Source organism: Pholis gunnellus (genome assembly GCF_910591455.1).
Source record: "Pholis gunnellus genome assembly, chromosome: 9".
Taxonomy (NCBI): domain Eukaryota; kingdom Metazoa; phylum Chordata; class Actinopteri; order Perciformes; family Pholidae; genus Pholis; species Pholis gunnellus.
The window spans coordinates 18,683,955-18,711,044 of NC_136535.1; the positions used below are offsets into that span (position 1 = coordinate 18,683,955).

The window sequence follows — 27,090 nt, forward strand, 5'->3', positions numbered from 1 at the left end:
TCTTCTCGTCCCTTAAGACGGGACAAAGGAGCGACTTATGTTTGTGTTTCTTTCCGTCCTCCTGTTGTGACAATAAGAAACAATGACAGCATTTTAGTATGTAGCTAACAATTACTATCCCCTATGTTGTCTCTGATCCAATAAGATACCTGTTAGAAACATTTAAAAAAAAAAAAAACAGCGCATACCTTTGTCTCATGTTACTGTAGCTTGCTTGTACAGGTTTCAGGTGAGGTAGGACCGGTGTGGCAGATGCCCCCACAGACGTATTTGTACAAGGCTTCAATCCAGAAAAGGTGTGTTGTGGTCTTTAGGCCTGGATATGGTTACCAGAATTACAGCACTTGTTTTGCGCACGTTACCCAAGGGTTTATTTGCTTGATCCTCCTCCTCACATCATCTGACTCTAGTTTTCATTGCCATGTTGCTCCCTCTGCTGGCTGCACCAGTGAACACAGCACAGAGACAGTATGCAAACCCAGGTTGGCTGTAAGCATTGAGAGCTGAGGGACCTCAGCAGAGGGCGCAGGAGCAGTTCTTTGCCAAATGTAAACAGGAAGTGTATGTTGAAAGTGACCATTGACCTTGGTATGATGTCAGCACGACTCCAGTTTCTTAAGAACTCTTCTTTTGTAATAAGCCTTTTTTAAGATCATGTTTTATATATATTTGTCTTGGGCTCCAAGCCGCTGCATCACACAATACACTTGCCAGCATCACAATCCACATGCACGCATAGAACATATATCATACAAACACTAATGCATACACATGCTTAAATACACATGTCGACAATAGTTACGAATAATAAAACCAGATGTGATCAACACAGATATATAAATAGTCAAGTCACAATGTATTGTCCCGAATAAAATCATAGCATATAGTACTACTTTGTTGCTATTTATTAGGATGGAATTAATGATTTACTTTGAAAAATATCTGGCACTTTTAAATGTATTTAATATGCATTTTGTTTTGTAGATTACACATTTCAACACAAAATGTAAAACTTAAGAACACTAAACCTCACTTAAAACACTGGATCTTTTTTCTCAAAGTACCCTTTTATTACTGACACTCAATGGTACTGCAGTGGTTTCACAACAGTAATTAAACTGTTCAGTTGCTTCATTGCTTCTCCGTACGGACACTGGTGTGGAAAAAGGTAAAGAAACATCTTCCTCCCGGCCATAGCATTTGCTATGCCCTCCATGTCACCGATAGGCTCAGCACAGCGATTCCTCGCAGTTTGCTCCCAAAACTTCTCAGACTTGCCGAGCTGGTATTGTCACAATGCAGATTTACAGGTGTGGTTATCAGTGTAAAAACAAATCAGCACAAAGGTGCATGGTGGAGAGACGGCTAAATAGAAACGAACACAACATTTCTGCTTCATCTAATATAGAGGCTATTGTACTGTTGTAAGCTTTTTAAGAGATTTCTCACCTCACTGAATCTCTGTGAGGCCTGTGCCAGCAGTGTCACATCTGTCAGCTCCAGGACAGGATTTAGAGCACTATCATAGTGACATATATATATATGCATAGGCCAGCAGACAAGGCCTTGAAGGCCCTGACGGCCCACCACTGGCACTATGTCTTCCAGTAATCCAACTTTCCTTGACAAAGTGACCTTGTGTATTCTAGGATCCTCTGCCGGAAAACTGCACCAACTTTTCCCACAGATTAGGAGTGGAAAGCACAGCCTGGACATCAAATGATAGGTTCCCATTAAAGCAAATGCTGAGCCCAAACAAAGTACTGTAACACTGCCAAACAAAAGTGAAAAATATTTTCAGGCTACTGGGCATTGAATAGGTTTCTATTCTGATGAAGAACCAACGCTGTAGCATTTTCTGACGTAGGAAACTGTCATGGGAAGTCTTCAGCTCTTTGTCAGTCAAGTCTCACAGAAATCGTCCATGATCTCAATAAAGTTAGAAAGAAATACACAGTGACGATATTATGACTTGATTTAATTCCAGGAAAACCTTATATTGCACATGAATCCAAAATACAATGATGTATAATAATATCTGTTATAACAAATGACCTGAGGTATGATGGATTCTAACCCACTGCAGTATTTATTTTACATAGATTCATTTAAAAATTGGTAACTATAATTTTGCCATCAATTCACTGTTTACCTCAGCACTGACTGTTTACCTTAACAATTCAACTTGAAATGTAAAATGTTTCTGGATGTATGGAATTCCACAAAGGCATTATTTAAAAGCTAGCTAGCTGTTATCTTTGTAGGTGAAAATTAAGCCCCAGTGACTCAACGTTATTCTTTGAATATGCTTGAGGAGGTGGACCCTGAAAGACGCCATTTTGGACGCATGATTGTTACCATGACAACTGAAAAGCAAGTGAAATAACATTATTTATTTTATTCAACTGTATTGGAAACACTTTGCTGGATTTAACGTTATGTGGGTTGATGACAAGCATCATTGTTGGACGTCAGATTATTTTATAGTTGTGTGTTTTTAAAGGTGTTTGTGTGTGTAGGGGGGGTCACGACCCAGCGGATTGATACAAGCTAATGTCACCAATGACTTAAGTGTTGCAGTCGTTATATTTGAATACCAAAAAAGAATACAGCCCATTTTGTCTGAAGACTTTCTAGCCATATATTTAAAGAGCAAAACACAGCGCTCGCAGCGGCATCGCTGGCTAAAAAACAAGCAGATGCTGCAAGCTGAAAATCAGCAGTAGACTTAACTAGTCCCTCAGCGGATGAATCACGCGGATGTATATTGCAGTTGTAGGCCCCCTCAGCTGATGTGAAACTAGCAGGGGTAGAGAGAGAAAAGAGGAGCTGGTGCACTGTCTGTTACAACTACAACACTGGAACAAATAGGTAACAACATTATACAAAAGGTAGACATTTTCAGTGACATCTCGGCCAACAGTCACTCGGACCTTCGAGATTATTCAGTATCGAAAAACATCGGAGGAATTATGACTCAGTGTTGCGAAAATATCTCGAATCCCGTTCCTGCTTTCCTGTTTTTTTGTGTCTAAAAGGTATCCGAGGCCATTTCTTTTTTTGCTAGCTAGCGTTAACGTGCTAGCTGCTAGCTAGACAAATTGTTAATATATTGACAAAATGTTAGAAGATTGTTCCCAGAAAGGCTGAATCCGTGTGTTGTAACGAGGCTGTTGTTTGTCAAAGGAATCCCATTAGCATTCTGTCGAGCTGGCAAAGCGTTAGCTAGCGACAACAAGGCTCGCTAATATTAATTAGCTCGCATGCCAAGGTTAGCTGGTAATAGCAATAATGCTCTTGTTTGATTTGACAACGCTAAACGTCATCTACGTAACTGCCCTGCAGTAGCTAATTCGGTTTCGCTAAGGTCAGTAATTTTTTTTGTCAGCCGGACAGCTATCTTCACTAATTAACAATAGCTTCCCAAGCTAACAGCTAAGTGTTTATATTTGTCAGCCTACTGTTCGCGAGTGAACCGTCATTGACTAAACATTCGCTATCTTATTTGGCTACGCTAGCATTAGCGTGCTAATAGTTAGCATCGATACTTGTTATTCATGCCAAGATAGGCTACTTAGCTAAATTAGATGCTTGGCGTTAACTTGTCATTTTTTCTTACCGAAATAGGAAGTATATACTTTGTTGACACGTTGCTTGTTAGTAGCCAACTTGTTTCTGTCTGGCTAAAATTAGCTACAACGCTAGCCAGCGCTGTAGTGAGAAGCAGGCATTGGCCTTAAATCAGCTTAGAAAACAAGTGATCCCCATAGCTAGCTAACGTTAGCTAGCTATACTTGTGTACTCAACATTCGTTTGACAGTTCCTAAAAGAGTGATACGTGGATGTGGCCAGTTACCAAACGACTTGACAGTTGTGTATTATTGACTTTATCGTCTCATCGAACCGTACAGAAGGTGAGCTAACTTGCGTACGAGACATGTATGTTTTTTTTTTCTTTCTTCAAACTTGATCGACAGCCAAACACAGACCAGTGTGTCATGGCAGTCAGAATACCAAGTTAGCTTATAGCCTGCTAGCTATATTACGTTAACGTTAAACCGCTTGCGACAGACCTGCCGATGCTGCCATTTTCGATGTTTAACTTGGGTTAACTTAAGCTAACGGTAACTGGTCTTGGCCGTTGAATAAAAACAATGACCGTGTCAAACTACAACAAGGTAGCTTTTAGCTATTCTAATGTGTCAATGCGTTTACTTTGGGGGCTAAAGACAGACAGACCGGTAACGTTACGCCGACTACGCATTTCCATGTAACCACTGTTAGCCAACGTAACTTTAACTAACGAGTCTCCGGTGTGTGCTTTCTAGCCTTTTAGCATTTTCTTGTCGTAAAAGTGAAGATTCAGCGGGACAATTTTCGCTTTTGGGGATTTTACACGTAGTCTACTAAGCCACTGTCAAAATGTATGGGACTTAGCTAAGACGTGAGTAGCTAAACATGCTAACGTAAGTCGGTGGTGATAGAGAACTACGTCAGAAATATAGGCCTCTGTAAATCATGGGTGTAAATTTGGACACTGACTTGCTTGTTTTAATGGTGTAGTGTAAGAAACTTCCTACCGGCGAGTGTTACGAGCAGCCGATCATCTGATGTGCTTAACTAATCACATTATACGCGAGTGTGGTGCACCAGTTGTCAGAAGGGACGAATAAACAAAGACGAGGATGCACTGTCAGTGAAGGCCTAAAATGGCCCTGTGAGCTTGCCAAGTGTGGCGTATGTTATTATCAGTGATGCCGTGATTTAAACCATAACGAAATGGGTTGATTCGTAATCTTTCTTTTTCCGGATGAAAGAGAAGTATTTAGGTTTCAAATCATTAGTCATTGTCTATGACTTGATTAAATCATTCAGCTGTGTGTGTGTGTGTGTGTGTTCAAAATATATAAATCACTCCCGTTATCAGTACCCTCATGGAATTGACTGATGATAATTACAAATAAATTATACTTCTTTATATGTATAAGACATTTTATTTCACACCCTGACGAAAATAATTACTACAATCTACTCCATCAATCAGCTCTGTTGGTCAGGTATTTAAATGTAGTGGTCATTTAAGCAATATCTATAACAGTTCATCATTTTCAAAAGGATTTTGAGTTTGAATTATCTTTGTGTGGTTTATTTGATTTGCAGTCTGTCCAGTGGTAGGTTTATTTCAATTGGTCTGATCTTTCGTATTATTACTCAAACAAATCTGTGGTTGGTGTATAAATAATATAAAGGGATTTTGATGGTTATCTGGTGAATTTATGCCAGTTGTCCCTTCTGTCAACGGGCTAAACGTACAAATGTTTGTACATTTAAAAAATGCAAGTTAAGTATACTTGGGGTCAGTATGATTAGCAGTCGAAAACAAACTCTACTCATTATACAAAACTGTTGAACTTCTTTATGATGTGCCGTCTCTTAAAACCATTATATTATGATTTGATATACGCTCTAATAGTTGATGTTCAAAGGTCATTTAGTGGTTTACTGTAAGTGGTTCACATAAATATACATTTAGTTGCAGATGGGATAGTGAGATGGTGCTATGAACAGAAACTGAATGGTGTGGATCTCTCTAGTTTTTGTTTTTCAGGAAACATATTACTTACTTAATTAAATATTTTTCATCATAAAAAAATCTACTGTACATATAGTTTCTTAAAACTATCCTACAATAGTTATTGTATCAACTGAGTTGTCTAGTTCCTTGTTTTTGTGTTAGTTTTCTGGTGGGAGTTTGTACCCTGTGACATACAATCTTATGAAAATTGATGAGACAGTCGTTCCCCTGATCATCTCAAACGGGCTAGAGAGGTGATCTTAATGGTGCAAATGCTCAATCAGCTGTCACCCACATCACAGCAACTCATTTTAAAGCACAGATAATGCGGTGGTCGTTGGAAAGATTAGATAAAAGCCATTGCATTTTGCTGGTATTCTTATGTTCTTTTCTCTCTTTTGTTGCAGTGAATGGTAGTATCTAGAAAGGGTATGTCCCTTCAGGAGAGAGGTGCCAATGTCCAACCGGCCTAATTCCAATCCAGGGGGGTCACTGCGCCGTTCACAGAGGAACACTGCTGCGGCCCAGCCACAAGACCACACAGTCGCAGGAAGGTGAGTCTTTAGTTTTAAATCTCAATTCAAAGTAAGAGGCCGTTATCATGGTTTGTGGGGAACATTAGTTTGGGTTTTCTTAAAATAATGAGGTTTATTTTAGTAGAGGAATATAGGTACTTAGTTCATGGGTGGTGTTTCTCTGCAGTCAATTTTAATTTCAACATAATGCTAAATGTTTATATTGGCCTGTTTGATCAGACTGGAAGCTTATCTTGTGTTCGTTTAGCGTAGTAAAATGATGATTAACTCTTGTTTAGCTGTTTTTCTTGCTACTCCAGATGTGTTAACGTAAGAGGTTATGCAGTCAATGTCAGCCAAAATTATTTGCGGACTGATCAAGGCGTATTACAGAAACCCACACTATCCTTTGCTCTTTAATTCCCAACCTTACAGGTTGCAATCAGAGCAGATAAAACATAAAGCAAATTCCCCACCTGAAAGTAGAAGACCTAATTCTAAGGCTTCCAAAGCCTCAGCCAGCTCAGCCGCTGGCCAGTCCAGAGGCCACAGCTCAAGAAGGTACCCCTCCTCTCTACTTGGTGCTTATCGTGTGTGTGAATGTAGGGTTTGTACATTATTCAATAGTGTCATACTAAGTAAAATTCTCAATGAAGACAAACATACAGTACTGTACACGTTTTGGGTTTTGTTCTAAATCTGAATGAGTACAATGTATGTGGCGTGTAATTAAGTCACTTTTCACAGTTTGAGGAGTTTTATAAGATGGTGTTTTTGTTGTCCCTCTTGGCAGAAGCGGTCTTACTCTGTCCGTGGCTTCATTTGTGTTGCAAGACGAGCCAGAGGCTGCTGGGACATCTGAGCAAGAACGACCCAGCCACCAGTCAAAGAGCGAAGGCGCTCGTGGGCTTAAGCGTAGCGAGGCTCCGGATCAAATTATCACCTTTGCGCCGACCCCTGCCAAGAAGCCCAAATCGCTCCCACCACCCAGAGACAATACCCCAGAGACCAAGAAAGGCCCGGCTAAGTCCAAGAAGAGGCCACTTGCTTCAGAGGTACCTGCATTGTCAGGTCGAGGCCAGAGTAAGAAGAGCGGGGCCGCTGGGGCCTCACCAATCCAGAAACGGAAGAAAGCGGACTCCCTCCCCGGTCTAAGTAGCGCCGCTGGGTCCCTCCCCAATCGTACCGAGGGCAGAACTGCAAAACCCACCAAGCTGGCGTCTAAATCGGCCGCCTCAGCCAAAGCTGGGTGTAGCAACGTGACGGACTCCTCCTCCTCTGCCTCCACCTCTTCCTCTTCCTCCACCACAGGCCCCAACAGCGCCACCACGCAGGGCGCCCGAGTCAAACAGGGAAAAGATCAGACCAAGGCACGACGCTCTCGCTCCGCCTCAAGCCCCTCCCCTCGCCGTAGTACCCGAGACAAGGAGCAGGCTAAAACCACCAGCTCTTCAAAGTTTGAGTGGGCAGCGCGCTTCAACCCCAAAGTCAACCTGCCAAAACCCAAACTGTCCTTGCCCGGATCCTCCAAGACTGAGACCTCCAAACCTGGGCCATCAGGATTACAAGCTAAACTAGCAAGTGAGTCACATTACCTGTGTATGGAGCCCCTCTGTGGGTACTAGAGATACTCTTTTACTCCACAGTCTGAGTCGATCTCTCTTTTACAGCATGCTGCAAGGGAAGGGTTTGTTTTATTGGGTTTCTAATTGTATAAAATGATTGAGGGGTCAGCACATTGTTCTTGTGTGCTTGAACGGAGGTTATAACTAAATGTCACATGACCTGGGATCTAAGCAGCATCACGGCATCAACTACAAAACCTTACCCTTAACCGGTGGGAGCTAGTATATTTGGTGTAACTTCTGCCTCTTTAAGATGCATTACATCACAGCTCCACCACAGAGGTAAACCATGCAGATAAACGCTTTACTCCTAGAAATAAAATTGGCAAATAAAGTAAATATAGTTCACTATATAGGGAATCATTTTGGACACAGCCAAAACCTTTAATCCAGAAATCTGTCTTAATTTATATGATGAACATGCATCATGTATAAATGCAGTTGGTGACACTGTGTACAATATTGATTGTGTGTCTTAAATTACTTGTCTAGCTCACATGTGGTGAGTGTGGGCTTCACTGCGCGGTTCAACTGGCTCAGATTTCAGACTTAAGTACCAGTAGCCTGACATTGGAGAATAGCTAATTGCATAAATATGGCTGGTCACTCAATAAAATAGTCTTTATGGTGTTATTTATATAGTCTAATGCCGACCATTAATCCACGCGCCTCACTGATGAATACTGTTAGTGCTGAAATCCTGAGTGATGTAAATATGTTCCAACAACATTTTCCGATAACAACTCTGATACCTGAACTTGCACATCAGACCATGCCGTGTACCCTTCCGTTAAAAACACATCTCCATTTCACTGTTGTGATTTTCCAGTGTAAAATATTGCCAATTTGGCAAGCTGTGACTAGTGTTCCACTCTTTGCCACCTTAAGAGATGTGAAGGAAGTAAGATGGCCGCTCGTTAGTTCCTTCCATCGTCTATATCAGAGCTGATGAAGGAAGTGGTTAACAAGTGAGCCAACTTGCTTCTTCCACATATCTGTTGTGTTGCACATGCAATCAGGTATGATGTACGACTCGTGTTGTTGCTCCTGTGTAGCATAAATGAGCTAATGAATGATATCGCGTGATATCGGATTGATGTTTAGACTTGCATACTTGCTGATACCCAATCCAGCATGTTAGGCAGTATCGGAGGCATTTCTGATAATGTTACTAGAACAACACAAGAGTTATGTTACAGTTTGTGTCTTTTAAGGTAGCATGGGTTCAGGTGTTTCTACTTAAGGTAGCATTTTGATATTTTTAAGATATTTTTGGGATTATGCTTGGGGGTAATAATGAGCCAATAGTCCCCAGTGATATATATGATAGTATGTTTGCTTGAAATGCCCATCCCTTACAACTGCGGCAGTGTGGACGCTTGGTAACATGACAGAATTACTATAACTAATTTCCCCCTCGGGATGAATAAAGTTTATATCTTATCTATTCTAAAGAGCTGGCTGTCTTGTTACATGGACAAAGAGCTGATAGTGTTGTGTATATTTTGTGGGGTAAAAATGAACAGAAAACAGGTCATGAGTACCACCACAAAAATTATCTGTTCTCTGGGATGGCAAAGGTTTAGCCCACATTTTCTCAGCATATCGCCAGAAGTAATCATGCGCTCAAGGATTTTGGATATTATCGGACCACAGTTCCACCGATATCGATAGTTTCTAAAAACGTCCTACTTGCGCCAATTAATTAGCCATGGATTAATCTCTCAACCTCTATTATAAATTCACAACATAATCATTTTTCTTATGGAAATGTTACATTTTTGTTGTTGCTCTCTGGTGGTGAAACTAGGTAATGGCAACAGTGTCTTTGTTCTATACCATACTTGGCTCAGTAAAATCACACAAAAGAAATAAGCCAAATGTATTTAATGCACCAGTGTTAAACACAAACTAAGCCAGGGGTATTCAATTACAATTCAACCAGGTCCAGTTAGAGAGAATTTCCTCATGCAAAGGTCTGGTACATCACAGTAATGTCTAACTGGGGTTATGATTTAAAACCAAATATATTGAATTAGCCAATAGTTGTATCAACGTCTGTATGTAGTCAACAACAGACTCAAAAGTCAAATAAATCAAAGTTCAATTGAATAATACCTCAACAATATTGTCAGTTTTCAAATTGAACTGGATGGATTATAAATAATACTCTTATAATAAAATTAATGTTCTCCAATTTCAAGTAAAATAAGAGCTGCATTTAAATATACAATACAAAAATTAGCTTTTTGAAAAATTAATTGAACCGAATTCTCTTTGCCATGTAGCTTTAAAAACCATCTCATTCAGGTATGAAGTGATAACTCCGTTAGTCTCGCTCAGAGGTCAACTATATCATAGTAACCCTACATTAGGAGCAACAGAAGTCAGATGGTGGTTGGTGGTACCACGGTTTACTCTAGACTCACAAGTGTGTCAGAGAGCTACGTTGGCTCACAGGTAACGTAAAAGCAATATGCCAGAGTTTGATTTGTCCGCTCTGGGCTACTGTAGAAACATGGTGGACTCGAGACCCCATGTAGACATGAAAGGCTCATCTTTAGCAAACAAAACACGCACAGTGATTATTCGTTTCAGGTGATTTATACACTGATGAAAATATAGTTGAGTATTAAATTCCATTTCTGCTTATAGTTCTGCCAAAATACTACACGCTAGCCCTTTTTAAAAGGGTATTAAGATTTGATACATATTCCTTATTAGAAGAGGACAACATTGCTGGACACTAGGTTAGATACACCGAGATATTACAGTCGACATTTGGTGGGTAAGCTGTTGAGGTCAGTGCGGGGTTAGTCTGTTCTAGATAGGTGAGGGGAGAGGAACCGAGGTGGGCTCTATGCCATGGGCCAAAATGGAGAGACCCCTCCTAAGTTGGCTTAGCTTGTTGGCCCAGCAGCTGAGCAGGGGTATGTCTGAGGGCAGGGAAGAACTCTCGCTGCTTCTGTCAAGAGGAAAGCACTTCATATGTCTCTGTCTGCCTGCTTATATCTCTTAACACACACAGATTGCTACTTTCAGCTCTAATGGTGAGTAAGCGTTTACGTTTGCCTGGGATCCAATGATTCTGTATGGCTTTACATTATTTTTGGTGTTTTAGGTTTATTAGGTGTGTGTGTGTTTAATGTTTTCCCTGGTATATGGTCAAATGAAATAGAAAAAAAGGAAATAATAGTTTTTATATCTTCAATTCATTTGGTCTTAACTTTCTCAATGTTTATTTTTGTACTACTGCATTATGAGTCACAGATCTAGCATGAAGGTTGCCCTGTTATAGGACCATGGCTTGGGTTACTATTAATACCCATCTAGTCAGGGCTCCAAACCGGCAACACTAGAGCCTTTACTATACGGAAAGGTGACACTCAGCATCAGCTTGTGACCAATAATCATGATATGGACGGATGTTTTCTGTTGTGGTACCACAGCCACAATAAGACTTCTTACTCTGAAACTTGTTGCTTGTGATGTTTATTGTAGCTAAATGACAAATAGCACAATGGTATTGATTTTATGTTTGTGTGTATCCCGGTCAGAAGAACTTGCTGCCAGTGTTTTTGCCCAGTCCACAGTTGGGTTATATGTCACCTTTTCTTTCAACGCAGGTTTGAGGAAATCCACTAAGAAGCGCAGCGAGTCTCCTCCAGCAGAGCTCCCCAGCTTTCGGCGGAGCACACGCCAGAAGACCACGGGCTCCTGTGCCAGCACCAGGTACAGATCACAGCAATGACCTCATGTTCACTGGAGTATATTGTGCATTCAATTTAGGAGTCTAAAGCTTCATGACTGGTGCTCACCAGTGAGTTTAAGCAACATCAACCCGCTAAACTCGGGTCGAGTGCGTTTACAGCCATGTTCCTTAGCTTGCCGTCTTCTTTGTCTGTCTTTACTGGCACATTGCATCATTTCTTGGTCTATTACCACCAGGTGGGAACCCTATTCACTATTCCACTGATCTACAGTTGTAGATCAGTGGAATTGGACTGTGAATTTCGTCTCCCGCATACATGCATGCGTGTGCATCCTTTTGCACATGAGCAAGATGACAGAACAGGGACTCTTCAAAGAAAATCCTCCATAGGGGTCAAAAACTCTCCAGGGAACCTGTGAGCTTTGTTTGACCCGGCAACAGTAGCCTTTGCTTATGGTGAAGACGCACTGAAAGCTGTATGACCCAATGCAGGATGTGAGCAATTCACCCTCTGTTTCCTATTTAAAACCCTTGTTCCCCACTAAGGTGATGAAGCTGTTTCACAGAATAAGTAAGGGTAATGTTTAGATCATCTCGACATAGCGTGTAGTCCAAACAACCAACATCTTAAACTTTGAAAGCTTCTTGCTCCAGAGACTTTGTCTTCAATCTCACACTTTAGTCTGATCAAATGTACAAACAGTATTATTAACATTCAGCATGAAAAAAAGAAAATCCAGGGCAGCCACTGCTCTATATCCATTTGACTTGGAGTGGTAATGCAGAATGTGATTACGCTGCTGTCACTCACACTGTCGATCTGTTTGTCGTATCGCAGTCGGCGGGGCTCAGGCCTGGGCAAGCGCGGGGCAGCCGACGCTCGCCGTCAGGAGAAAATGGCCGACTCTGACAACAACCAGGACGGGGCCAACTCGTCAGCCGCTCGCACCGATGAGGCATCACAAGGGGCTTCAGGTACCCATCATGCCACTTATTCATTTTCTGTTTGGTAGGACAGCAAATGATCAAAATGTTTCTACTAAACCTGTGTGGGAATTAAACCTCTTCAAGCCCACAGGGGTTTTTAAGCTTTTCCTCTAAATTCAGCCATCAACTTGAAAGTTCTTTCTTTACTGTTTAACTTGTTCCACTATGAAATCTGATTTGATATGTTCTCTGTGTCCAGCTTCAAGCTCAGTTGCCGGAGCAGTGGGCATGACCACCTCTGGAGAGAGTGAGTCGGATGACTCTGAAATGGGAAGGCTTCAAGGTACATTAACCCCCCCTCTCAGATTTTACAGTCAATCGCTGACGAGATTGACCATTTTGTAGACTGTCACTATATTGTGTCTGCATGAATGAATGTACAAGTGTTCCTGATCTTTAATGCTTTGGCTTTTGTATAGTTGCACTCTAAACTTTGCTGTTTTCCTCCCTTTAGCCCTACTGGAGGCCAGGGGTCTCCCCCCTCATCTCTTTGGGCCCCTGGGACCCCGGATGTCACAGCTGTTTCACAGGACCATCGGCAGTGGAGCGAGTGAGTACACTGCCGACCTACTCTTCATATCGGTGTTCCTAATGTTTGGTAAATAACCGGTGAAACGTTCTGCCCCGCTGTCCACAGGCTCCAAAGCTCAGCAGTTACTGCAGGGCCTGCAGGCCACAGGTGACGAGTCTCAGCAGCTCCAAGCTGCCATTGAGATGTGCCAGCTGCTGGTGATGGGCAACGAGGAAACACTCGGTGGATTCCCCGTCAAGAGTGTGGTGCCCGCTTTGGTTAGTCTTACTTTGTTTGGTCATTAAGCTCTCCAGTATCTATTGATATTTTACTTCCACTATTCTGATCCCGTAGTAATACAACTCAACTGTCTGTTTCACAGATCACACTGTTGCAAATGGAGCATAACTTTGATATTGTGAGTATGAGGAACTTTTATCTCTGTAAATGTAGTCGTCCTTTGTGTGTCATTCATTTTCCTAATGACACTGCTCGTTTGCACACAGATGAATCACGCCTCTCGTGCACTCACATACATGATGGAGGCGCTCCCTCGATCCTCTGCTGTGGTGGTCGATGCTATTCCTGTCTTCCTGGAGAAGGTGAGACACCGTGGACTCCCGTCTGTCCCTTATCACTTGTTAATTCGCAGCAGTGGCTTTGTTTGATATGCTAATGCCTTGTTTCACCTTCTTCTGTGCAGCTTCAGGTGATTCAGTTTATTGACGTAGCAGAGCAGGCCCTGACGGCCCTGGAGATGCTGTCAAGGCGACACAGCAAAGCCATTTTGCAGGCTGTAAGTGTTTTGTTTTTTTTGCACACTCTGAAAACATCCCATCTCTGTTAGCCACAATTACATACAGCAATCGTTTTATTTCTTCCCCTGTAGGGTGGGCTCGCTGACTGCCTCCTCTACCTGGAGTTCTTCAGCATCAATGCTCAGAGGAATGCTTTGGCCATCGCAGCCAACTGCTGCCAGAGCATCACGCCAGATGAGTTCCACTTTGTTGCGGATTCTCTGCCGCTGTTGACTCAGAGACTCACACACCAGGTGCGTATTTCAGTTTTCATCCATATTTGGTGTTTTCTGTGCAAAAGAAGTTAAAACTGCATCTAGTTGTATGACAAGCTGAAAAAAACAGAAAAATATGCTTTTCTAATGTATAACTGTATACAAGTGTTAAACTTAAAGTGTTTTTTTTAGAGAAGTCGTACTACTGGTATAGTGTGTTGGTCGATCATTAGGAAATTAATCATTTTAACTCAAATATGTAGCATTGCTACCATTTATTCCTCCCCTGTATCATATCCTCAATACATTGTTCTTTAAATTGTATTTGTTCTTCAGTCATTTGTTTCAGTGTAACCTGATTTACTAATGGCTATTTTCACTAACCTCTCTTTCAGGATAAAAAATCTGTCGAAAGCACTTGCCTCTGTTTCGCCAGACTAGTGGACAACTTTCAACATGAGGAGGTTTGTGCCTCAATGGTTTTTAAGACTTAACACCATGTTTGCTGTTTTTGCCATTCCTGTGTTATCTCCTCCATTTGCCATCCAACTCCACCGCTCATGCGCATGTCTATTTCAATCGACAGAACCTGCTGCAGGAGGTGGCATCACGGGACCTGTTGACCAACATTCAGCAGCTGCTGGTAGTGACCCCGCCTGTGCTCAGCTCGGGGATGTTTATCATGGTTGTGCGCATGTTTTCGTTGATGTGCTCTAACTGCCCCTGCCTGGCAGTCCAGCTTATGAAACAGAGTGAGTAACACACACACACACTAGGTCACACCCGTGCCTCTCACTTATGCTGTCAGGCATATTTGTATACATTGGTACTGTATGTACTCACCACACTTATACTTAATAAATGAGATGGTTACTAGCTGGTGCAGCCTGATCAATATTTTGCAGGGGACAAAAGGAAGTGTGGAATAGCAAATCAAACTGTTTTTATTCCATGTTTCAAAATATAAAAAATGTAACACCCACTTAATTATGCTAACATTAACTTAGCCCCCATTGTCTTAGCAAACACTGGTAATTATCAAAATCGTTTTTAAAGACCCAAAAAGTACCGATGGAACACCAATGTCCCCTCTCACGGTTGCCTTGCACACGGTCCGGTTGATCTCGCTGTCAATCAATGAACAAACTGAACAATCACAAGTGGTTCTAACCCCTTTTTGTGTGTTGTTATAGCAATCCAATCAACACTTCAGCAACACTTGAGCATCAATTTGGTTAAGACACTTTACCCCAAATTGCCCCCGTAGGCTGTGCCTGTGGTGTATAGTCTGATGGGCAGGTACCTTGCAAGGTAGCCCCTACAACATGTGAATGACATGCAGTGTTAAATGCTGTAAAAGCGCTGTACAAGTCAATTTACTTAATAACTGCCTCTTATTCATTGGTTATGAAGCTTTAGTGAATTATTCACATTTGTTTTGCCCTGACCCTAATGAAGTCAGAAAGTAAACCTACACTAATTAGTTGTTACTGTTTCGTAATGTGTTATTTGATGAGGATCCATGACAGTACAAAATGTAGCTTGTAGCTAGCTAACACCTAGAAGCTGACATGTATTTGTGTGTGCAGGTGCACATGCTGTACTGCACCTCAAAACATTTTCAACTTGAGCAGATAAATCTTTGCCTCCATTTTAACCTTCTAGACCGTGTTTACGTCGGTTCACATCAACTCACATCTCATTGGCTGCCTCTAAAATTAGCTTAGCATTCAGTCTCAACTGCCTTTAGGAGAAGTGAAAGAATATTACGTGTTAAAGGTGCAACAGGGCAGCTAACAGAAATGTTTTTGTTACCTTTTTCTCACAGACATCGCAGAAACTCTGCGTTTCCTCTTGTGTGGTGCATCAAACGGCTCCTGCCAGGAACAGATTGAGCTGGTGCCCCGGAGCCCCCAGGAGCTCTATGAACTGACCTCGCTCATATGGTAACATCTATTAGCCTGACTTCTTTTCAGTATGTTATCGGTTAACATCATGCTGGGCAATACGGCAAAAATATTGCAATTTACATGATGGTTAAACTGAATCAGATAAAATGTCGTAGCCTTCTCAAACCGCTCTTCTTCTTCTTCTTCTTCATCCAGCGAGCTGATGCCCTGCCTGCCCAGAGAGGGCATCTTTGCAGTGGATGTGATGCTGAAGAAGGGCAGCGCCCAGACGACGGAGGGAGCGATCTGGCAGTGGAGGGATGACCGTGGACTGTGGCACCCTTACAACCGCATTGACAGTCGCATCATTGAGGTATGAGTGCATCACCCACATTCTGTATTAATGATATGAAATCATAATAGCTGGAGATATACATAGTGATATGTTGTATTTCAATCATAATCAGTATTTATGGTCAGTCATTCTGGACCTCGTCACACTACACGTTAATTATCTGACGGATGAATAATGGATTAAATCAATTAAAAATGTTGCATCACACTAGACAACATCCAGTCTATTTACAGTGCGTCATCCTCTCTCAATACATTTACACACACACAAATATTTGGGGCTTCCCCGTATGGAAAACTGATGTTGGGTGGTGATTATCTTGCCCTGCAGACAGCACACCAGAACGGGGAGGATGAGATCAGCTTGTCAACCCTGGGCCGTGTGTACACAATTGACTTTAACTCTATGCAGCAGATTAATGAAGACACAGGAACAGCACGTGGTATCCAGAGGAAACCCAATCCTCTTGCCAACCCCAGTACAGGTAATGCAGACCTTTTCAAATACCATTTGTGTGAAGATGACAGTGCATAGCATTATGTGATTAAAATAACAGGAACCAGAAACGCTCACCGTCGGGGCCCGATGTCTTGAATGTTTTGTAGCCTGCTCTACTGAGTAGGATGGCGACTGTAATCGGCTTGGAGTCACAACAGTGACCCAGTTTCATGGAAAAGTGAATGAATTGTTAATTACAGTAATTAGTTGTGGTTTAATGATCAGGTAAATCACCGTACATTTACATTTACAAGTCAGTGGAGCTTTTGTCACCAAATTCTGTGTGGTGGAGGAGATGAGCCTGACCTGTTCGCTGTCTTTCTCCAGGGAGTCACCAGGAGGTTCGTCGAGAGGATGCACGAGCCCAACTGATGAAGGAGGACCCTGAGCTGGCTAAGTGCTTCATCAAAACCCTGTTCGGGGTCTTGTATGAGGTGTACAGCTCGTCGGCCGGCCCCGCTGTCAGACACAAGTGCCTTAGAGCAATCCTCAGGATAATCTACTTTGCCGACGCAGAGCTGCTGAAGGATGTGCTGAGGAACCATGCTGTGTCCAGGTATCCGTTCACTGGTGGATTACTGTTTACATTGACATTAAAACCAGCTGAGAAGGTTGCCTTAAATAAAGTTAATAACCTTGTAGTATTTCTAAGGCACTAGTAAATTACTGGTGTAAGTCTTTGAGTTGAAAGTAACTTGCCTTTAATCTATTTTTTTTTTTTTATTTCTACAGTCACATTGCCTCCATGCTATCCAGCCAGGACCTGAAGATTGTAGTGGGTTCTCTTCAGATGGCTGAGATCCTAATGCAGAAGCTGCCGGATGTCTTCAGTGTGTATTTTAGAAGAGAAGGTAGCGTACAATCCAATGAGACACTTAAATGTCTATCCTATATATTACATTACTTATACATGACAAACATGCTTTGAAGGTGCAGAAGACTCACCTCCGCTGCTACAACTCCATCCTAAGGCAAACACTGTGTTGCTGTGCTATTGTTTTGAAGGATTTATACAATTTCTGTCCCTCTGCTTTCTCTCCCAGGTGTGATGCACCAGGTGAAGAACCTGTCTGAAACTGAGAGCTTTCTGGTCACTAGTCCCCCAAAGGCTTGCCCCAGTAGTACTGCCAGTTTGTGCACCACCACCACCATCAGCACTGCATCCACCACCTCTAACAATGCAACTCCTGATCTGGGCTCACCCAGCTTCCAGCACAGCATGGACGACTCCCTGGACCTCAGCCCACAGGGGTGAGTGTGTGGCTTCGGTTTGCCTGTTTACAGACTTATTTAAAAAATGTGTTTCTAGTACAGGCTACGGTGATGGTGTCCACACTGGAAACTATCCTCATTAACACAACATGCATTTGCATCCTGTGTTGAATCACCCAAAAACAGTTTTTAAACAGTGTTATTGCCTGACAATTAGCTCCACACGTTCAATTGAATATAGTAAATTACATGCTTTGCTTAATAAGTACACAAATAATGTCTGATATGCTCAATGTGTACTGATGTCCCCCCCAAGAGCGTTATAGTAATTACTTTCTCCTCCGTCAAGGCGGTTAAGTGATGTCCTGAAGAGGAAACGGCTTCCTAAGCGAGGGCCCAGGAGGCCCAAGTACTCTCCCCCAAGAGATGATGACAAAGTAGACAATCAGGGTGAGTTAAAGTGTTGCTGTCCCCGTGTATGTGTGATGTTTAAACATCCCCACTAGACTCTTTTTAAATACTATTTTGTGGACTTTGATATATTTTTAACCCATGGACAACCCTCCTAATCTACCTTTTGGGTTCTTTACAGCCAAGAGCCCTACCAGTACTCAGTCACCCAAATCATCCTTTTTGGCCAGTCTTAATCCCAAGACCTGGGGCAAGCTGGGAGCCCAGACCAACAATGCCAACTCTGAGCCCTCACGCACAGCGGGAGTGAGTGGCCTGGCAAGGGCACCGCCCAAGGACTCAATTTCTAATAACAGGTACGATGATGAGAGTTTCCACTCCGGTGTTATTCAAATTGTGCTCTTTTTCTTGTATTGTTAAGTGCCAGTGATTATGAGGGTAATATGTATTTACTGTATGTAATCGGTGAATTGTTTTTTGGGTTTGTAGAGACAAAATAAAAGCCTGGATCAAAGAACAGGCGAGTAAGTTTGTGGAGCGCTACTTCAACTCTGAAAATGTGGACGGCAGCAACCCTGCACTGAATGTACTCCAGAGACTTTGCACAGCCACTGAGCAGCTCAACCTGCAGGTAAAGCGTCCACGCATAAGATAACAACATTCACTACAAATTTAAGGATATGTATGGTTGTTTTAGATGTTGTCCTTTAAGTTGAAATCTGATGATGTCTTTTGTTCCCGTTTCCCAGATTGACGGTGGTTTGGAGTGCCTGGTGGAGATCTCCAATATTGTATCCGAATCTGATGTGTCGTCTTTTGAGATCCAGCACAGCGGGCTGGTGAAGCAGCTCCTGGTCTACCTGACCTCCAACACCGACAGGGACTTGCTGAGCCGCGACGTGCGGCTCAAGAGGTTCCTCCATGTGTTCGCTAGCTGTCCGGTGAGTCCGGTGAGAAACTAGAATACATTTTAAAGAATTTCATGACTTTGGCAGTCTAGATATTCAGAATTTGATTTTGTTCCTCTCTCGTTTGGTTTGCAGGTTCAAGGAATGGAGCCTGTAGGTCGTCTGGACCCGACAGAGAACGGCCCGTATCTGGCACTGGTGCACAAAATGAACAGCTGCCTGAGCCAAATGGAGCAGTTCCCTGTCAAAGTGCATGATTTCCCCAGTGGCAACGGCAATGGCAGCAGGTCTGTGGCTTTATTTTTTTTAATATTTTGATCAAAATAACTTTATATTTAAAACATGTTTGACTGGTTATGAAACTATGGTTTGATATACGTTTTTAAAATGTGTTTCTAAATGCATCTTTCCAGGGGCTCTCAGGCACTGAAGTTCTTCAACACACATCAGCTCAAGTGTCAGCTGCAGAGACACCCAGACTGCACTAACGTTAAGCAGTGGAAAGGCGGCCCTGTGAAGATTGACCCCTTGGCCCTGGTGCAAGCCATTGAGAGATATCTCGTTGTGAGAGGTGAGGGTCTGGATTAGATTACCATGTGCCTCCTGTAATACACCATCAACCGGGGATTCTCCTATGGCACCTGTTTTTCCTCCACATTGTCCAAATGCCAAAAACGTTTCCTTTTTAACTGCTCTTAAAATAGGTCATTCAGTGTTTCTTTAGCTGGGTTGCTAACTGGAAATCTTGTTTGTACAGGTTACGGCCGAATCAGAGAAGAGGATGAAGACAGCGATGACGACGGTTCAGACGATGAAATCGATGAATCCCTGGTACGTGATACCGTTAATGCCAAATAAGGCCTGTTTTTCAATCATACACCCTGAATCCTATTGACCGCCAAGTCCTGCAACCGCTTCAGTATTATCAATAAACCACATATGTTATTCATTGTTTACCACAGGCGGCGCAGTTCCTGAACTCTGGGAGTGTGCGTCACAGACTACAGTTCTACATCGGTGACCACCTGCTGCCGTACAACATGACTGTGTACCAGGCTGTACGGCAGTACAGTCTTCAAGCAGAGGAAGAAAGGGAGTCGACAGACGATGAGGCGAACCCACTGGGGCGAGCTGGCATCTGGACCAAAACGCACACAATATGGTAAAATGCTTCTTTTATTTATTTTTTCTTTCTGCCTCTAAATGTGTCTGTTTTGCATCTTCCAACTTTCTTAACCTTCACCGCCACTTTTAAAACAGAGGAGCAAGTTTTTTTTGTTTTTGTTTTCTGAATGTCATTAGCCAGTCCTTGAAGGGTCAGAGAAATGTAAACAATGTATCTCATTATTTACGCTAGTGGTGTCTCGCCATGCAGATTTATTTCAATTTATTTTGAAATGCACTCTACAGCGCAGTGGGGAGTACACAGTAGGTGATTAACACATATACTCACCAACTGTTGGAATTGCAAATGCTTATTGGCCTCATTGCATTTCCTCCTTGACATGTTCGTATACCGCGAGTCGTGTCACATGCTCGTCAAAGCGCTCGGAGACATAACGCCCCTTTTTACTTCTTGACAGGTATAAGCCGGTGAGAGAGGACGAGGACGGCAGCAAAGACGCTGTGGGTGGAAAGAGGGGTCGAGCACAGACTGCTCCCACCAAAACCTCGCCTCGCAACGCCAAGAAGCAGGATGAGCTGTGGCATGGTGGGAGCCTAACTATCTCGTCGTGAAGGAAGCACATGTTTTGAATCACACAGCTTCTGATAGTTTGTCTGAATCTTTCCTCCTGTTAATTCCTGTCTCTTCCAGATGGCGTGTGTCCCAGTGTCGTCAACCCCTTAGAGACATACCTCACTCCGGAGCCTCCAGAGACCATAACCTTTGACGACCCCTCTTTAGAAGTCAACCTGCTGCTGAGGGTCCTGCACTCCATCAGTAGATACTGGTTCTACCTGTACGACGTAAGTCTCTGTCATGAAGAATCGCACGAGGAAGGCAGTGACTTGTCGTCGCTTTGTGGTGCGTGTGTGGAAGTAACATGAACATATGTAATATTTTCTGGTTGTTTTGCAGAATGCTGTGTGTAAGGAAATCATGCTGACCAGTGAGTTCATCAACAGTAAGCTGACCGCCAAAGCTAACCGTCAGCTGCAAGACCCGCTGGTCATCATGACGGGGAACATCCCGACTTGGCTCATTGAGCTCGGAAAGACCTGGTAAATGTTTCATACTTGAGTCCAAAAGAAGGAATTAGAGTTTTATCTGCTACCTGTGTTGTATCTTGGCTACAGAATTAATATTGGTGTTGATTGCTGGCTAAAATGACTTGGTTCTAAAAGACATTCTCTCTCTCTCTCTCTCTCTACAGTCCATTCTTCTTCCCTTTTGACACCCGGCAGATGTTATTTTACGTAACCGCCTTTGATCGTGACAGAGCCATGCAGCGCTTACTGGACACGAACCCTGAGATCAACCAATCGGATTCCCAGGACAGCAGAGTTGCACCGCGTCTCGACAGGAAGAAGGTACAATGTTTTGTGTTGTATTGAACGCCATCTATTGTACACAGTGTGTCTGTGTATCTAAATGGCCTTTTTATGATTGTTGGGATCTTTTTCTTATTGAAATGTTAACATTTTGTTACCTATTTCTTTCCTCTCTTGTCTTGTGTTCAGAGGACGATAAACCGCGACGAGCTGCTGAAACAGGCCGAGTCTGTGATGCAGGACCTGGGCAGCTCCAGGGCAATGCTGGAGATTCAGTATGAGAACGAGGTATGTTATGTTAAAACCGGATGATGACTTGTGCTTTGGTGCATTAAAATTCTTCTATTTATTTTTTATATAAGTGATTCTAATCCTTTACTCTTCCTCCAGGTCGGCACAGGTCTTGGCCCCACTCTGGAGTTCTACGCTCTGGTGTCTCAGGAGCTCCAGCGGGCTGATCTCGGCCTGTGGAGGGGCGAAGAGGTCACACTGCCCAATCCTAAAGGTACGAACCTTCAGACTCACCGAGAATATGATGAAAGCATGTCATGTTAGTGTTCGCTTTGACCTTTCACTCACAACGTGAGACACTGCCACAGTGAAATGTACTTATTTTAAATGAAGAGCTCTTTGTCCCGTACTGATCTTGTGTTTGAGATGGTGTGTGTGATTGGCCAGACGTTTGTAATATTTCACTCTAAATATGATTGCACTAACCTGAGATTTAAATGCTTTGGTGAAAGTGTGTATTTATATGTATATAGTGATTTAACTCTGACCATACTTGTGTCTCTGCCCCAACAGGAAGCCAAGAGGGAACGAAGTACATGTTCAGCTCCAAAGGACTGTTTGCTGTTCCCTTTGGAAGGACAACCAAACCAGCACACATAGCCAAAATCAAAATGAAGTTCCGCTTCTTAGGGAAGCTGATGGCCAAAGCCATCATGGACTTCAGATTGGTAAGCACCTCTATTTTCTGTTCTGTTTCTTAACAGACTCGGCAAATGAATCTTATGTAGATCTGTTTCAGTCAGAGCTTTCGGGCATAATCAAGGTGTCTGCTGGCAGTCAGATCCATTGTTGTTATTTAAAATATTGGTCCTAATATATCTTTCAGCATTGGAAACATTGTATTTTCATGCACGTTTTTATTTGAACTGACTTTCTGAACCACTTTCCTCTCGCTCCTTCTCCTAGCTGGACCTGCCTCTGGGGCTGCCCTTTTATAAGTGGATGCTCCGGCACGAGGTGTCCATCAGCTCCCATGACCTGGTGAACATTGACCCCGGTGTGGCGAAGTCCATCCAGCACTTGGAGGATATCATCCGCCAGAAGAAGAGGTTGGAACAGGACCGATCACAGGTGAAGCATGGCACAGAGGACTTTTCATGAAAGCATCTAAAAGTCCATCATTAGTCTTCATTGTAGTCCTGAAATACAATATTTTTCCCTCTGTGTTTGTGTGCAACAGACGAGGGAGACCCTACAGCAGGCCCTGGAGAGCCTGAACATGAACGGATGTTCAGTGGAAGACCTGAGTTTGGACTTCACTCTTCCAGGATTCCCAAACATTGAGCTAAAAAAGGGCGGCAAAGACTTTCCGGTCACAATCTACAACCTGGAGGAGTACCTCAGGGTATGTGAAATAGTCTGTTCTCGCAAACAGTCACTGTTTCATACTTTTTGTCTGTCTTGGTATTGTTTCTCTCAAGGCTGATCTTTTCCGTTTTTCTCCCCTCTCCCTCCAGCTGGTGGTGTACTGGACTCTAAATGAAGGAGTGTCCAGACAGTTTGAGTCATTTAGGGAAGGCTTTGAATCAGTCTTCCCCCTGCATCACCTGCAGTATTTCTATCCAGAGGAGGTAGGCACATTTCAGTCCATCATCGCAACTGACAATATGATTCAGTCAATAAAAACATTTACCTCGCCCGGACACGGAAAGGATTGATGGATTGATAGTTGGTCCACAAGTTCCTTCATTGTCTCTCCTGTCCTGCTGTAGCTCGACCAGTTGCTGTGCGGCAGTAAATCAGAGACGTGGGACGTCAAGACGTTGATGGAGTGCTGTCGACCGGACCACGGCTACACACATGACAGGTGAGACCACTCTCTTTATTTATAATAGAGCGCCATTCGATACGGGTGTAGACTGTCTGTCTAAGTAACTTTGGTCTCGAGACGAATGCTTGACGTGTGTTTCCGCCCGTGTTTTTGCAGCCGTGCCGTACGGTTCCTGTTCGAGGTGCTGAGCAGCTTTGAGGCCGAGCAGCAGAGACTCTTTCTGCAGTTTGTCACAGGAAGCCCCAGACTGCCTGTTGGTGGTGAGTCGCCTCACAAACACTTGACATTAAGCCTTTTCAGCCTTTTGACATTAGTTGAGGGGTTAAAATCAACAGGGATTTTGGACAATTAGACACAAAAGAAGTTCTAAGCGTTATCCTTTTACTTTATTTTCATATATAGGGTTTATTTGCATGAGAACACTTCACCAAAACTACATTTTGTAATATTACAGTTGAATGCATCATGATATCGCTGTACTTTACCGTCAACCAATACAAATTCTTACTGTTTGGAGCCTGAACGCACCGTAATGTAACTAAATGCAACCCCTTTTAGCCGTTAGCTGTTAGCTCCGTTATAAGCAGGACTGTGTTAGAGAGGGACTCTGTCACTGTGATTACATTGAGTAGCAAGCATGGGAATTACTGACAATACAATAGGCCTACGTGTCTGATTAACTTCATTGTTAGCTCCATTATTTAGCCAAGAAGGACCGTGCTGCTAACGGCTAACGTTACCTAGCTCTCCTCATGTCTCTGCTGTAACTTTGCCCGTCATCTGGCTCTGTGTCTCAGGTTTCCGGAGCCTGAATCCCCCTCTGACGATTGTGAGGAAGACATTCGAGTCGACAGAGAACCCGGATGACTTCCTCCCGTCGGTCATGACCTGTGTCAACTACCTGAAGCTGCCTGACTACTCCAGCATAGACATAATGCGAGAGAAACTGTTGATTGCGGCCCGCGAGGGCCAGCAGTCTTTCCACCTCTCCTGATCTCTCCACATCTCACATTCAAATGCCTTCTACAGCGACTGATGAAATCACGACTTCCTTCTTAGTTTTTTGTAACCACATACATCAAGGCTACATGTACGGCCTTCTTGTTAGAGAAAGCAGCTTGCAGAAAAATTAAGACTTTAAATATATATTTGCTGCCCCCGGTCTCTCAAAAAAACCATCAAAAAAAACAAAGTGGAAAAGTGTTCCATGACTCACAGATCTTAAAATATAAAAAAGAGAGAGAGAGTAAAACTTATATCAGTAGTTGAGTAATGTTAAAAAAAACAAAAACAAAAAACATCTGGGTGACATTTTAAATTGCATTGCTATGTGATATTTAAAAAAAAAAGGGACGTCTCCTCTCCAGAGTGGGGGACAACGTCACTGGGCGTCAGGGAGGGGAGGGGGAGGGGGAGGGGGGGGGTGGGGGATCCATCGAGCAAGCTAGGTTTACTTTAGCTCCAAAGATCATTTGTACAGACAAATTTGCAGACTTTGCTCATTCTACACATTTGATAGAATAGCTCTTTGTTCTCATGTCTCTTCCTCTCAGTTCGTCTGTTCACATTCTGTTCTGTATTATATTGACCCCAGTTTGTGTGTTGCATTTTGGTTCAGCTTTCCATCCCCCCCCCCCCCCCAGTGTGTCTTTGCTTCAAGTTGTGGAAAAAGGAGAGTTGCCGTTGGTTGAGTGCGGGTAGTGATGAGCGTATATTATCTTTTTCTTTCTCTCCCCTCTACCCATGTTGAGATTGTGTTCTGGCCTCCTTTATAATAGAGAGCTTCAGCTCAAATGATGAGTTGTAACCAATGTGTTGAATTTTTGTTTTGCTCTTCTTTTGATAGAGTTAGCGTCTTTCTGTTGGGCCCTACCGGATGTGTAGGGTTATCTTGGTAGACCAAGCTCTGAGCAACCCTCAACACATCATGTAGCTGGGCAAAAAAAAGATTTGGCTGGTCTCATTTTATCGTTTCATGGCCAGATAGCATTTCAAGTTCATTTACGGAATAAAGTTTATATGCAGTTTCACACCCTGTTTGAGGTGGGAATGTCTGCTTTACCCTTTTTTTTGTTTCTTTTTTTTTTTTAATTTTCTATATTGTCTTTATTTCTTGCTGTAGTTGATAATTATTATTTTCTTTGCACTGCTGGCTTGGAACAAACCGTGGTGTGCACCTGCAGTCTGTGGCCAGGGGAGGGCGCCACTGTATGTTCTCCTGGCCCATCGTTCATGTGCTGGTTTCTAAGATCTGCAATAATTTACTGCATCAGGTTCATGTTTTTACCTGAACATAAATAAAGTAACTGTTTGACTCATCTTTGTTCTTTTATTTATCCACCGCTGCACCGTCTTGCTCCAATGAATCCGTCACAGCTGGTTGAACTTTTTAGATACTGGACAGTTTTCAGTAAAGCTAATTCTGCCAAATCTTGATGCACTCTGTTCCTGAGCTGGACCTGATGAGGGGAGTGGCCATGGGGGAAGGTGATGAGGGTGATTTATTGGACTCACCTGGAATGTTGCCCTTTAGGTCTCAGCAGGGTTTAAACTCGGCCTCTTAAGCTGCATCGTTACCACCTCTGTGTTCCCAAACTCTGAAACGACAAAGCTTAGCCTTGGATTTAAAATTGCATAACGTGTGCGTAGGTGTTGAAATAACAATTGACTTCAAAGTGATTCATGCATTTATAACAGAATATCCAACTTTATTGTGAACTCAAATCAAAATGCTAAGACTATAACTTATAATGTCCTCTAGACTAAAGTGTGCGTGTGAACCAGCATCAGACTCAGAGTTAGCAGTCTGCTGCAGCACCGTGAGCTGGCTGCAGTGGTGTAAGGTGACAGATTCATTGCATCTTGGGAGGACTCATTATGGAAATGGGGAAGGTTGAGGCCGCAGTGTAAGGCCGACATCTCATTAACAAACACCAGGGCTTTATATTGATCTTACTGAAACAAACCCCTCCCCTCGGAAACATGCAACTCCTTAAACAGAATAAATTGAGGTTGTAAATCAAACATCCACTCCTGTCTGATGGAGAAAGAATACAAGGTCAGGGCCTGATGAGACTTCTGCTTCTTATTGAAGAGAATGTTAGAAGTGCAGGTTAAATTGATCCATATTCACCTTTTAAAAAAAAAATATGATTAAGCTTTCCATATTAATACAATTTGAGGGGCACTCCATTGATTTAATACAGCACTTCCATAAAGTTGGGGGACTTTTGAGAAACAAATATGCTGTTAGTCCCTTGTTCAAGGCTCAGTGTTTCAATAGCCTGATGCTAGTGTGTGCATTAAGTGTTTATCTGCTGTAATA

At 42.8% G+C, this 27,090-nt stretch overlaps 1 protein-coding gene across 6 annotated transcripts; it reads left to right on the plus strand.

The window, feature by feature from the left end:
* Positions 1-2,802: 2,802 nt before the first annotated feature.
* trip12 (thyroid hormone receptor interactor 12) lies at positions 2,803-25,158 on the plus strand. 6 transcript variants are annotated; one of them, XM_079166878.1, is made up of 42 exons: positions 2,803-2,871; positions 5,983-6,129; positions 6,526-6,651; positions 6,884-7,671; positions 11,342-11,447; positions 12,266-12,402; positions 12,614-12,697; positions 12,869-12,964; positions 13,052-13,203; positions 13,308-13,343; positions 13,432-13,527; positions 13,629-13,721; positions 13,815-13,976; positions 14,333-14,401; positions 14,524-14,689; positions 15,766-15,883; positions 16,043-16,199; positions 16,512-16,665; positions 17,007-17,235; positions 17,412-17,530; positions 17,723-17,930; positions 18,241-18,341; positions 18,484-18,658; positions 18,792-18,933; positions 19,052-19,252; positions 19,346-19,497; positions 19,624-19,781; positions 19,968-20,041; positions 20,173-20,372; positions 20,794-20,921; positions 21,027-21,178; positions 21,291-21,433; positions 21,586-21,742; positions 21,893-21,991; positions 22,094-22,208; positions 22,508-22,662; positions 22,901-23,065; positions 23,175-23,339; positions 23,452-23,565; positions 23,707-23,801; positions 23,922-24,025; positions 24,563-25,158. In XM_079166878.1, the coding sequence occupies exons 2-42, from the start codon at positions 6,032-6,034 to the stop codon at positions 24,757-24,759; spliced, it is 6,186 nt and encodes a 2,061-aa protein (XP_079023004.1). In that variant the 5' UTR covers positions 2,803-2,871; positions 5,983-6,031; the 3' UTR covers positions 24,760-25,158. The 6 variants fall into 6 exon arrangements, with proteins under 6 accessions (XP_079023004.1, XP_079023005.1, XP_079023006.1 ...); XM_079166879.1 differs by having other exon boundaries at positions 19,052-19,243; XM_079166880.1 differs by having other exon boundaries at positions 16,593-16,665.
* Positions 25,159-27,090: the final 1,932 nt, after the last annotated feature.

Bases quoted from the DNA above. Each gene is read 5' to 3' on its own strand.
- trip12 (XM_079166878.1), top strand. From the start codon at position 6,032: ATGTCCAACCGGCCTAATTCCAATCCAGGGGGGTCACTGCGCCGTTCA. The intron at 13,722-13,814 runs GTAAGTGTTTTG...CTTCCCCTGTAG, and splicing joins GCAAAGCCATTTTGCAGGCT to GGTGGGCTCGCTGACTGCCT. The intron at 15,884-16,042 runs GTAACATCTATT...TTCTTCATCCAG, and splicing joins GAACTGACCTCGCTCATATG to CGAGCTGATGCCCTGCCTGC.